A 12,039-nucleotide genomic window follows, 5' to 3' on the forward strand; every position below is an offset into this window, starting at 1 on the left:
CATGTTGAATCACTACTCATGAAATATAGATCAATAAATTTCACTTAAAAATTATATACTTAAACAACACCACTAAATCGTTTCCCAATTAAGTGAAGCATAATATAATGCACTTGTACATACGGTCCTAAACTAAACGAAAAAACGTAGCACATAAAAGGGAAGTTCAAAGAAACTGTCCCCGTGTGCTCTGGTTTTCCTTATGTTTGCCCATTTATAATAATCATAAATGCATCGCTGAAACTCTGGAGGTTCGACTATTTTAACTCGTGGAGTCAGATCCATATACTGCTGCATTTCCTTTCGATTCCATGGAAGAGGCATTCCCTTCGGCAGAGAGACCAGCAGAGAAGCCTTTCGAGGCTGTAACGGGTTTTGCCTCACCGTCAATAAATCTGAGTCAGCAGCCACCCTATGATATTTTCATCAATCATCGTGGCCCTGATGCGAAATGCCAACTGGCTAGCCCCATCCACTATTTGCTTGGTCTCCTCGGGATGAAAGCTTTTTTCGAGCGAGAAGAGCTTAAGTTAGGCGACCCCATACCACAGGCACTCGCAGATGCAATTAGTAATGCTCATTTTCATATTGCCATATTTTCAAACAATTATGCGAGATCGCCCTGGTGTTTGGAAGAGCTGTTCTATATGCTGGAAACAGGGGCCCCGATCATTCCTATTTTCTACGATGTCAATCCTGGTGATGTCAGACACCCTCTGGGAATTTATGATCAGGCCTTTCGAGAGTATGAAGCGAAAGGCAGATACGCATCAAGAACGCTTGAGAAGTGGAAATTGGCACTACAAAAAGCTTCCATTTATAGCGGTCTTGAATTGAAGAGCAATGGGTATGCATCATATACCCCGTCCCGTCCCGATTGGATGCCTAGTAGCTTATTTTCGCTTATTGCTATACTGCCCCTTTATAATCTTTACGGCCAGACTGATACTTGATTGTTATGTACAGAGACTTAGGGGATTTTTTCAGAAAACTTGAGAAACGCGTCCTGCAGGAGATGACGAAAGTGCAAGTGCCATTTCAGGTAGATACAGATGCAGTTGGGCTGGACGATTTAGTGCAAGATTTTGAATTTACAACTGGGCGTGCTGGAGACCATCAAAGCGTAAACATTATGGGAATTTGGGGCATAGTTGGCTGTGGTAAAACCACACTAGCCCAAGAATTATTTAACAGAAAATACCCAGCGTACGATAGTTGTAGCTTTCTGTCTGGTGTAAGGGAGAAAGAGGTGCCGATATTGCAGAGACAACTCTTGCGGGACCTGCTACACCTTAGAGATGTCCAACTGGCGGATGCAAATGAGGGCCGGCGTATTCTGTTTAGCAGGTTAAGAGCCGTCAAACCACGTCGCATGCTCATCGTTTTGGATGATGTTGATCACGTGAATCAGTTGAACTATCTGTTGCCAGATAATGGCAGAAGCCTTGAATCGGGTAGTTTGATTATTGTCATTACGCGTGATTCAGGCATCCTTAGAAAATGGGACATCACCTCAGTTTATCAGATGCCATCACTGAATCCACATCATGCAAAGCAACTTTTTTGTCAGCTTGCTTTCTCAAAACCCTCTCCACCGGTAGATTTCGAAGAACTTGTTCAAGGCTTCGTAGATGCTAGTAATGGGTGGCCATTGTATCTCAAGATCATCGCAGGAAAGCTTCACGGAAAGAATGCGGAGAAATGGAAAATCGAATTGAGGAAGATCTCCATGGTATTGCCCGGTGACATAGAGGAGACGCTGAGATGTAGTTATGGTGAACTAGACGAGCATGAGAAAAATATATTTTTGGATGTCGCCTGTTTCTTCCATGGTGAAAAGGAAAATTTGGCTCTTGCGGTATGGGATGCAGCTCACTGGAGTAGTCTAGATAGTCTTGTGGAGAAGTCGCTTGTTAAGGTCGACAAGCAGAGGCGCATAATAATGCAAACGCATCTTCGTGATTTGGGAAGGGAGATCGCAGCTGGGTGCCCGCTCCGGCGTCTTTGCCCCCGCGACCAGATTAGCAAAATTATGACAAACCCGCAGGTAAGGTTGATACTTGATTTGTATGGGCTGTTGCTAATCAAGAAACGTAAGGTATGTTTACTTGTCTCCCTGATTTAATTTTATTTCTCTTTTTCCCTTTGTATCCAGCCGATCCGGGGAATAATAGCCGATACAAATCAGTTTGATACATGTTGCGGTCCTTACCCTCCATGTTTTGAAGAATTAAAAATTCTTGTTGTTGCCGGAAATCATTTCACCTCAGGCTTTGACGGACTATCAATCAATCCGGTGTGGCTTCGCTGGACTGATTTCCAGCTATCAGAACTTCCGTCTTGGGTTTCATTAAAACATTTGAGGGCTCTAGAAATTTATGGTGCTGACAAATTACTTCCTTGGGAAAATAGTGCGCATGTAAGTATAATATCTATCTGCAACATTCTTTTTCAAAACCTTATTTCCAGTCATTGTTCTACAAGCTAAATTGAACTGAAAATTGACGGCAGCATCCGGAAGAGTTGACACAGTTGACTATTGGTGCTAGGCAAGGCAGCGAGTTTGACAAATTTCCAAGTGAAATAGCACATCTGAAGCGTTTGACAATGTTAACCCTGACTTCTCATGGAGAAGAATTGAGGTTTACAAAACTGCCGGAGGGGTTTTGTGGTCTCAAATCGCTCGAGCATGTGGAACTACGAAATTGCAGATTGCTGTCATCGCTCCCAGATCAAATTGGGGATTTAAGAAATCTACGGTATCTGGATTTGCGCTCTTGCAAGGATTTAATGGAATTGCCAAATTCTATTAAGCAGCTGACAAACTTGGAATATCTGGATATATCAGATTGTAAGAAGCTTTCCCCAATGCCAGACGTGTTTGAAAAGATGAAAAACATAGAGATTTTGTACCTCTCAGGTTGCCAAAAATGGAAACAGTTGCCCCTGCAAACTATAGAGCAGAAGTCCCTGAGAGAGCTCCACCTGAAAAATACAAATCTAACGAGTTTACCAAATAATATTGGTCAACTAAGCAAATTGGAAATGCTAGTGATTGGAAGTTCGCACTTGAAAAGCTTTCCAGAGTCTCTTGGCGATTTGTTCAGCTTGATTCGTCTCAAAATTGTGAGATGCATCCAGCTTGAATCTTTGCCTGAGTCTGTAGAGCGCCTGAAGCATTTAGAGCATTTGACTATAAAGGGCTGTGAAAATATGAGGTCTTTGCCAGAAGGCCTTAGGCGACTATCTAATCTCCAATCTTTGAGGATAATAAATTGTCCAATCGGCGAGCTGGATTTCGGTTCCGGGTCTTCTTCTTCATTGGGTAAACTCAAGATCATACATATACAAGGAACCGATGTGACGAGATTGAAAATTTCTGAAGATTGCTGTCCTAGCCTAGACACCCTCCAGCTTCTTCAAAATTACAGTTTAGTCAAGGTGGATGACTTCCCAAAATCAGTCAAGACGGTCAAAGTGCATGATTGCATAATGCTGCAAAACATAAATCGGGAGCCTGATTGCAGAGTACTGCAAAACATAAATCGTATTCCGGGGCTATCTTTCGATATTGCCAGATGTCCGAAATTAGAGCAGTACGCTTACATCCGGAAGCAAAAGAGTGTCTTAGTTAATTTTCAGACAGAATATTCTAAAAGGCAGAGAATTTTTTTTCCAGAAAAACCTACGAACTCTGGAAACACACTGTTTGTTTAGCAGGTGTTTTTTAGATTTACAGCACAGAATGCAGATCAGGAAGACCATATGTTGAATTTTTATAAAATTATGTTGTGTTTTCCATATTTTTAAAAGCATATTTTGTATGGATGATAGCCCCATTCACAAAAGAGATCTGAAGTTTCAAATATATCCCCCCTAACAAGATCGAAGTTTTGTTTCGCTGTGACCTATAAACGGAAAAGAATTTTTTTTATCCTACTTTTTTTGAGGACTTGTAATCGGCATATTAAAATTATTAATCTGTTTTTTTTTAAAGACTAGCGATAGTAATTTATCTGTAAATAGCCTTGTAAATTTTTATCATTCCAAAAGCAAATGGAAATAGAAAACATCCTAGTATTTCCATTTGTGAGTATAGTCCTTATTTGCGATAACAAAGTTGGAGGCAATGCCGGGAAATGAGTAATTGTGAGGTTTAAAAGCTTTGGCAGATTTCGATTTAATTTTTGTAATTACTTAATAAAAATGACAGGAAGTTAATGTGTTTTGCACTCAGATTTGTGAATAAATAGACACATGGATGCCTGCTCTACTTTAAGGAGTAAAAACGGAAAAATAAACAAAAAACTTTGTCATGCTTTTAAACTTTAAAAAAACTGCTGGGAAATCATTTCTCCAAAAACTTAGAGGCTAAATAGCATGCAATACATCAGCTCTTTGACAATGGTCATTATGTTTACCCATTTTTCTTTCTTCCGTTTTATGTTCTTTTGGTGCACAATCCAATAGGTAGTTGGGCTAGGTTTTGAAAGAGATTTCAACTCGTAGGGTTTATTGGAGGTTTTATTTTCTTCTGATGATTATGGTTGGCCGTTGTAGTGATGAAACCCTTAAATTGAGGCAAAGCTGCATTGCATTTTTTTGCATTTGACGTCCTACTAAACCTGAGCAGTTAACTGGGCAATAATGGCTACAATATCTGAAGCTTAGGGGGTTTGTATTGACAACAGGTTATTTCATATTAGTTAAGAAGATCATTTTGGATTAGAGTATACAGATGTTTCTAGACGCACTTGTTCATTTAATTTTAATGTCAGTATATGCCCTGTTAGTGCTGGGCATTCCTTTACTCGGAGTCCTCTCTTGTTGGTGTAAATGTGACTAAAGTTGTGATTACTCTTTCATTTTACTGAACAATAATTGATTTGGGACTTCAAATTCATTGTCATTATTCAGGTACATGCAGAAACTGTTCAAAATCAAGAGGTGAGATGGTGGGAAAAGAGTGGAGGGTCAAATGTGCATTATATCCATTCAACTCAAGAGTTTCTAGATGCATTCGTTGGTATTGACAATAAAGTTAACAAGTTTGGAGTAAAAAATCTGTAGAGATTTCTGCCAAAATGATTTTCCGAAGTAAATGAGATTTTCATTCAAGATTGTTTTTTAAAACTGTTGTGGATTGCATAAGCTTTAAAGTTCTATTGCAAAAGTATTTTGACCGACTGATTTGCGCCAAACAGAGTTTTGACATTCATATACAGCATTTACTGGGAAAATTTCAAACTAGAAAGCTTTAAGTGTCGTATGATCTTCAGGTTGACTGATTTGTACATCTGTAGGAGAAATATGACGATCTCTAAAATGCTAGAAAGATCTCTTCTCAAATAAGTAATTATCGTTCAACTTGATTGCTTTTTTTAATAATTTCTTTTTCTTGTTAGCATTTTATTGCTGAGTGAAAAGAAACACCTTGTAGGATTCTTTATGGAAGAATATTACCAACTGCAGCTTATCAAATATCTGACTTTTAATTCTGAAATTTTATGCTTTCTGCAATATTTTGACACTGATTTGTGTATATATGGATTATGTTATATTTGGTGGATGTGCAAGGTGGCCGCAAAGCTCCTTGATATTGCATTTCTTAAAAATCAACTTTGTTTAAAACAAGCCAATGTGCAAGCGCCTCAATATCAAGGTTCTTCCTTATTTTCACTTCTACCATGGGGCAGATTGACCCATCGAGTCATTTTCTTGTTCATTATTATCAAAGGTAACACGACAAGTATTAGGTCCCGTTTGTCGATGTGCTTACTAAATGCTTATGTGGCGATTGAGTTAAAGTTAGATCCGTCAATCTTTTTGTTTGACAACAATTAAGGAATATTTAAGCTAATTTCTTACGTTTTGAACTTAATTCAATTATGCAAATGGGATTAATGATTAAATTGATGCATAGATGAATATATGTTATGAGATGATGCATTACATTCTTTATATGATCTCATTATATGATTCGTGTTATGTCATTCATAAGTTTATTTAATGTCTTATATCTGAACATATTATTTTGATCACTGACTCATGCTTGTTGCAAGTGTTTGAGTGATTGCAGGATCGAAAGTGTGGTTGAGGTAGGGTCAGTGACAACCACGGAGAAGGATGAAGAAGAAGGCAGGTATTCGAGAGAGGAGTATGCGGAAGCGGCAGCTGGAGGACAGTCGGACAGGAAAAGATTGAACCCACGTGAAATTTCAGGTTCTTTTACGCATTTCTCTCTATGTGATCATAGATGGTTGATGGATTGTTTGGCCGCTGTTTAGTATTAGCTTTTTTTTTCGTGTTACTAGGCAGAATGGGGAGAACGATTTCCAAAAACCCTAAAGCAATAACAAAAATACTTAAATTTTACTTCTATTACAATTTCCTTAAAATGGTTGGTTGTGCATAGACATCCGTGACTTATTTCTTTTCCACATCGTACTCTTGTTAGCAAGAAAGAATTCAGTGTTGTATTTAACCATGTGGTAGCGTCCATTCATTCTCTTACTCTTTGAACTATCTGCCAGTAGCATGTGACGCTGTTTGGAAACTGCCATCTATTTATATATCGTTTTACAACTGTAAAGAACTCTTAAAGCGTTGTCTTTGGTTGCGTAGCAAGCATGGTATAGCCGTGAGAGTGAAACAGGGTCAAGGTAAGCATCCCAAATTCTTAAGAGAGTCCGCTGTGAACTTTTGACATAATGCCGATATACCTTGGCACTCTGTTTCCTCGCCCTGTACAGTTGCCCTGTATAGCGCAGGAATGTTGTAGAATCAAACACATAAATGGCTACTTGGTAAATTGTACTTCCTCCCAAAAACAGTAAGTTATGAACCGAATTTTATGCACAGGACAACCCTAGCAATGTAAAAACGTTTTTAAAACAACAGTAGCAATGTAAAACATTCCTAAACAACAATAGTAGATGTAAAACGAATTTTAAACAGCAATGACAATAAAAAGGGATTGGAATGGGGAAAAAGGGTTCCACTATTGTGAAAACAAACTCTTCTTTCTTTAGAACATGTTAACCGTAGGTTTTAACCGGATAAATGATATAATTTCTTAAGAACCATCTGGTAAATGTAGTCAAGACACCCAGCTGTGCGTGCTGTTCACCAAAGATGTGAATAAGAATTAGCCAGCTGTGCGTGCTGTTCACCTGAGATGTGGATAAGAATTAAACCAGAAGTATTCATTTCACCTTATTTTTTTATTCTATTGAGTTTTCACTCATATCTTAAATTGAACTTTGGACAAGATGCAACCACGGGAACAAACTTGGCATAAGATCTCAGCTGCTGTTTCCATTTATGTTTTGACAAAATATGTAACTAGGACAATTGTATCTGTATGTTTTTCAGTAGTGCTGGATAAAAATTCTTTTAAATAAATTAGACTCACTGTAGACGCACTTGGTCTAAAAATATGTTAAGCAGGAGTCCTAGTGTCACACCTATAGCCATCTGGATTGGGCTTTCTTTCATGAATACTACAGTGAATTCAGTTCTATGTTTTGGACTGTTGTGTGGTTGCTGAATGTGAAATCATAGACAAGATGTTGTGAACTTGCTGTTTATGAAGTTCTAGATGGAATGTATTCACAGTTGTGTATGAATTTCGTGATAGATGATGTGTGATTACTGCTGAACGTAAACTCACAGATAGGATGTTGTTTACTTGCTGATTATAAATTCCTAGATGGAATGTTCTCTCAGCTGTATGTGAATTCAGAAACAGATTTCTATCTAATGATGTATATGTACAAGCGACTTTTGAAATTGATTATATAAGTTTTTAGGGTCTAAGTGTTGATGTTTAAATCCTTCATGGTTGGGTGTAATGTGACAAAGGGAGGGCGGGGATGGATACATTTTGTTTTTGCTTCTCTTAGCCTGTTAAAATTCTAAGAATAAGATTCATTACGATTTGTCTCTATCTCAGTATTGTTGACGAATTTAGTGCTTGGCCAAGCCATTTATTATTTACATTTAAATATGTTGTTTCTGACATGTCACATATGTGTGTGACTATGCTTACTTTCATTTTTGCATATGTGTAGACATGCATTAGTTTAAAGAAATGTACATGTGGATAGCTATGTTACAGTTTTTCTTTCACTACATATGGGTAGATGTGTAGTGTTATTTTCTTTTTTTTGCCACAATCTATGATTAGGCTGCTAGGTGCATGGATGCATGTAGTATGTTTCAAGAAGAATCTTGGGGGAGTAAACACTCTGTGGTTGGCAAGGTAAAAGCGCTTGGGCCACACTCCCATCTCAGATAGCTGATGGACGACATCTGATGGCTTTGGAAACTGGATACACTAAAGTACACATGATAAGTTCCAGTAACCTCTCTCATGCTCTTGTACTTTTCATCTTAGCGATGACGTATGGTAACATTCAATTGATGTAATCTCTCATTATTGAATAATGTAATCCTAAGAGATTGAGATGTACTTTTTCTTATGTATAAGATGGGCATACATTGCAATTCAACACCATAGTTTCATGTGATGTAATGTTCATGTGATACAAATCAGCACCTTAGTGTTATGCTGAAATCGATGATAAACTAATTGTAATTATTTAGTTAATGGATAACGAATGAGATTTGACTTTTCAATGCTGGCTGTAATGGTTTCCTTTCCGCATTTTCCGTTCTTCTATGACGTGGCATCTTTGATTAGGACATGGTTTTTACATCAAGAAATTTCACAATTATATGATTATTGTTCTTTACTTTATGTTACAGTGCTAAATTTCAACTCTTTTACTGAGAAGGGGGTTTCTTTGTTATTAAAATCTTATTGCATTTCTCTGTTTCCATTAGTTACTTGATCCATCTTTCTGAGTATCCATCTTTAGCACTCTTTGAAAAAACAAAAACCTTGAAAGCCTGTTGTCTTCTAGATTTAAGGAGGACCTTGGTTTGTTGCTCCACTACTGTTTGTCAGTTGGCATATGGGAATTGAGCTAAAATTTGAACCAGTAGCATCCGAAATTGATTTATTTTCCTTTTTTTGGCTGAAATACATAACTAAATAGATTTTGTTAGTGCACTCATTGGTGTGTGTAAATGATCCAAACCTATAATGCATCTGTGTTAACAAACTTCTTCAAATAAGCACACCATTTAGGTTCTAACCCTTAGAAAATGGTACAGTATGTGTTATGAATGCTCCAAGTAAACATCAGATCCAGGTTAAGCTAATCTGTCTTGTTGGAACCAATACATTAGGCTAGTCTTGCCCTTGGCTCCCTTCCATTTGACAGTGCTAGTAATTGTTAGTTTTGATGATATATTAATCTGGATTATAGGGTTAGCAAGATTTGAATAGTCTCATTAAAAAATATGTAATTATTCTGCACGTAAGTAATATTTCAAAGGCATTGCAATTTTGAAAAGTTCCTGCTTATAGTATTGTGAGCTCAGTCGAATTTCAATCAGCTTCCTAGAATAGTTGATGTGTTATTCCTTAACATAATCAGTTGTTTTGATTGACACCACATTTTAAGTAAAACTGAAATTTACAACAGATAACTCCACTGCAATGCGTGTTGTGCTTATTATAAAAGTTTGTGTGCTTTGCATTAGGCGATAAAACTTTATGATCAAATTTAAACGCTACCAGCCAATATGTAACAATACACAGTGGGCAGCTTATTTGCCTACTGGTAATAAGTGGCAGTTCCAAGGAGGCTGCCTCCGCCAGAGATTTTACAGTAGTGAGTTTAGTTGGCCAGAATGAAATTGACTTAAACTATCTGGACTTTTCTGAAAGTTTTCATCACTCTTGAAGGTAAGATCGCTGTTTAAACTTCTTGTGGGTTCCTGCTTTTTATTTTCTTCTAATCCTCTAGAACTAAGTTGGTGGCTCTGGTACAGATCTTGACTCAAGTTCGTGGATTTTGCAAAATTATTCTGGGGTTGGATTCGATCTGGATGCTGATAATTATGACAGAGAAAAGAAAAAGAAGCACAAGAAAAAGGTGTTTAATCTATCTGATGCTACACAACACTGAATATTCATCTTTAATCAAAAAATGTTACACAACATTTGAGTGAAGATGGCTCCACCGAGCCTCACAAAACCATTGAGAATTCCCATAACACTTCCTCTTCTCGGAGGGAAATTTTTGGCACAGGTAACGAGAGCTCCAGTATTGACGAAAGTCTGAAAAGTGGCTCATATGCAGATGTATAGATACATCATTGGCAAAAAAAATGAAAATTTGCTCCTATGCTGCCCCTGTATTGTGATGCATCTTCTTAGTTATGCATTTCCTGTGTCTGATGAAAAGCAGTTCCATATCATTGGACTCAATTTTGTTAGGAAGTTAAACAGTAATAGAACTGACAGTTGCTTGCGGAATCAAGGGAGAAATTTATTCATCGACAGGTAACAGAGTAATGGTTAATATAGGGAGCAGGGGTAAGGATGGGAGGGACAATAGAGACTGCAATGATAGAAGGTAATTGCATTCTGGACAGGAAGAAGTAATTTGGGATATCGAAGCAAATAGATTTTAGGTTTTTAAACTCCTACTTCTGTACATGTATGCTTTATAGAATAGGTAAGTTTGGGAAATTGAATCAGAATTTATTTGAAGCTGTATGTTTTTGCATTTAAACTAATCAATGATCTTTTTTTCATCGATGAACAACCCGTAATTATCCATCGAAAGTTTTTGATTTAACTTTTTCCACGACTAGCCTTGCAAAATTCTGACGTAGTTCAATGTCGTCTATTTCCGGTTACGAGTAAGAGTATTGGCAGTAGGAATTAGTTGTAGAGAAGATGTCAAATCCATTTGGTACGATTTTTAATCTGTACCTGGTAGATGCCTTGTGACAACCTGTTTTCTTATATCCGAATTGGTTGTATTGCCATTTGGCTTTTGTTCTGAAATCAATTTAATTTGTGAATTGAGGAATGAAAAGAAATTAACATGAATTGAGGAATAAAAAGAAATTAACTATCGTTTTTATAGCGGATGATTTTGGGTTACTGTTGGCATAGTGACTATATTTCTAATGAGATATCTCTCCACTACCAGTACATGTTTTTGGTGTGATAGTAAAATCTTTATGGTATCAAAGTGCAGGTCCTCAGTTCGAGTCCCTCAAACTCTTTTGTGTTGGCTTGAATTACCAATATAATATGTAGTAAGTGCAAATCCCAGATGATGGCTCCATCGCGTGACATCACAACTATATCCCCCCATGATATCCCTTCCCACCGATGCTTGACCACTATGCATTGGTGGGCAATTAAAGGGTTGTTAGTGGAGCATGCAAAAATCATTACCTCGGAGCTTCTGATGAGCAATCGGGGAATCAAGAAAGAAACGTTTTGTCTTCGATTACTATGGGGGTCGGGGACTTTCAATAGAATGGTCGAATCCATGGAAGACAAGGAGGGACTTATCTGTGCAGATCTTCACTGTGTCGCAGAGAAGGCTTGGACCTGACAAGCTTGGCTGGAGAAGCAGCGTGAGATTCTCTCTCTTTCTACAAATCTCTGTGAAAGTACCAGGCTTCTAAGATAGAGTAGCTTAAATTGGGGGATTCTCCATTTTTGGCATAGGATTGTCTCTACGAAACATTACAAGGGTCTTTCTGCTATATGATTTGATGAAAAGAAAATGCTTTGAAACAGTTAGTGCTTGCCTGCGAATGGGTTAATTTACGTTGTTACTACATTTGCTCTTACATTTCATTGTTTCTTGAATAATGAAAATCTATTAAAACAATAGCGCCCTGATGACTAATGTTAACCCTAAGGACAACGATATCTATAGTCGCAGTAGCTACCACCAGAGAAAACCACTAGCTGTTAATTCTCTGATTGACTTCTCTTGCAACTTTTAGGCTGCGAGTCTAGATCAATTAGGAACCCTGGAGCTCATTACAACACTAAATTGTTTGTTTCCTTTCCCTATATTGGCTCGCAACTAGGCACCTTGTGGCATTTGACTTTTGGGTGTGTTTAAGAATGAGGGGAGTATAAAGTCGTCATTA

At 37.7% G+C, this 12,039-nt stretch overlaps 1 protein-coding gene across 6 annotated transcripts; it reads left to right on the plus strand.

Annotated features, from left to right (window-relative positions):
* Positions 1-203: 203 nt before the first annotated feature.
* LOC149538220 (disease resistance protein Roq1-like) lies at positions 204-11,676 on the plus strand. Of its 6 annotated transcripts, none has more exons than XM_089799599.1 (5): positions 204-847; positions 967-2,047; positions 2,156-2,419; positions 6,063-6,222; positions 8,264-10,633. In XM_089799599.1, the coding sequence occupies exons 1-5, from the start codon at positions 312-314 to the stop codon at positions 8,428-8,430; spliced, it is 2,208 nt and encodes a 735-aa protein (XP_089655725.1). In that variant the 5' UTR covers positions 204-311; the 3' UTR covers positions 8,431-10,633. The 6 variants fall into 6 exon arrangements, 5 of the variants coding, with proteins under 5 accessions (XP_089655725.1, XP_089655726.1, XP_089655728.1 ...); XR_016356011.1 differs by having other exon boundaries at positions 205-847; positions 6,063-9,817; positions 9,904-10,633; XM_089799600.1 differs by lacking the exon at positions 8,264-10,633 and adding an exon at positions 11,124-11,676 and having other exon boundaries at positions 205-847.
* The last annotated feature ends 363 nt before the right edge of the window (positions 11,677-12,039 follow it).

Source organism: Cupressus sempervirens, chromosome 9 (genome assembly GCF_028749045.1).
Source record: "Cupressus sempervirens isolate cs-2001-9-10 chromosome 9, ASM2874904v1, whole genome shotgun sequence".
Lineage (NCBI taxonomy): Eukaryota > Viridiplantae > Streptophyta > Pinopsida > Cupressales > Cupressaceae > Cupressus > Cupressus sempervirens.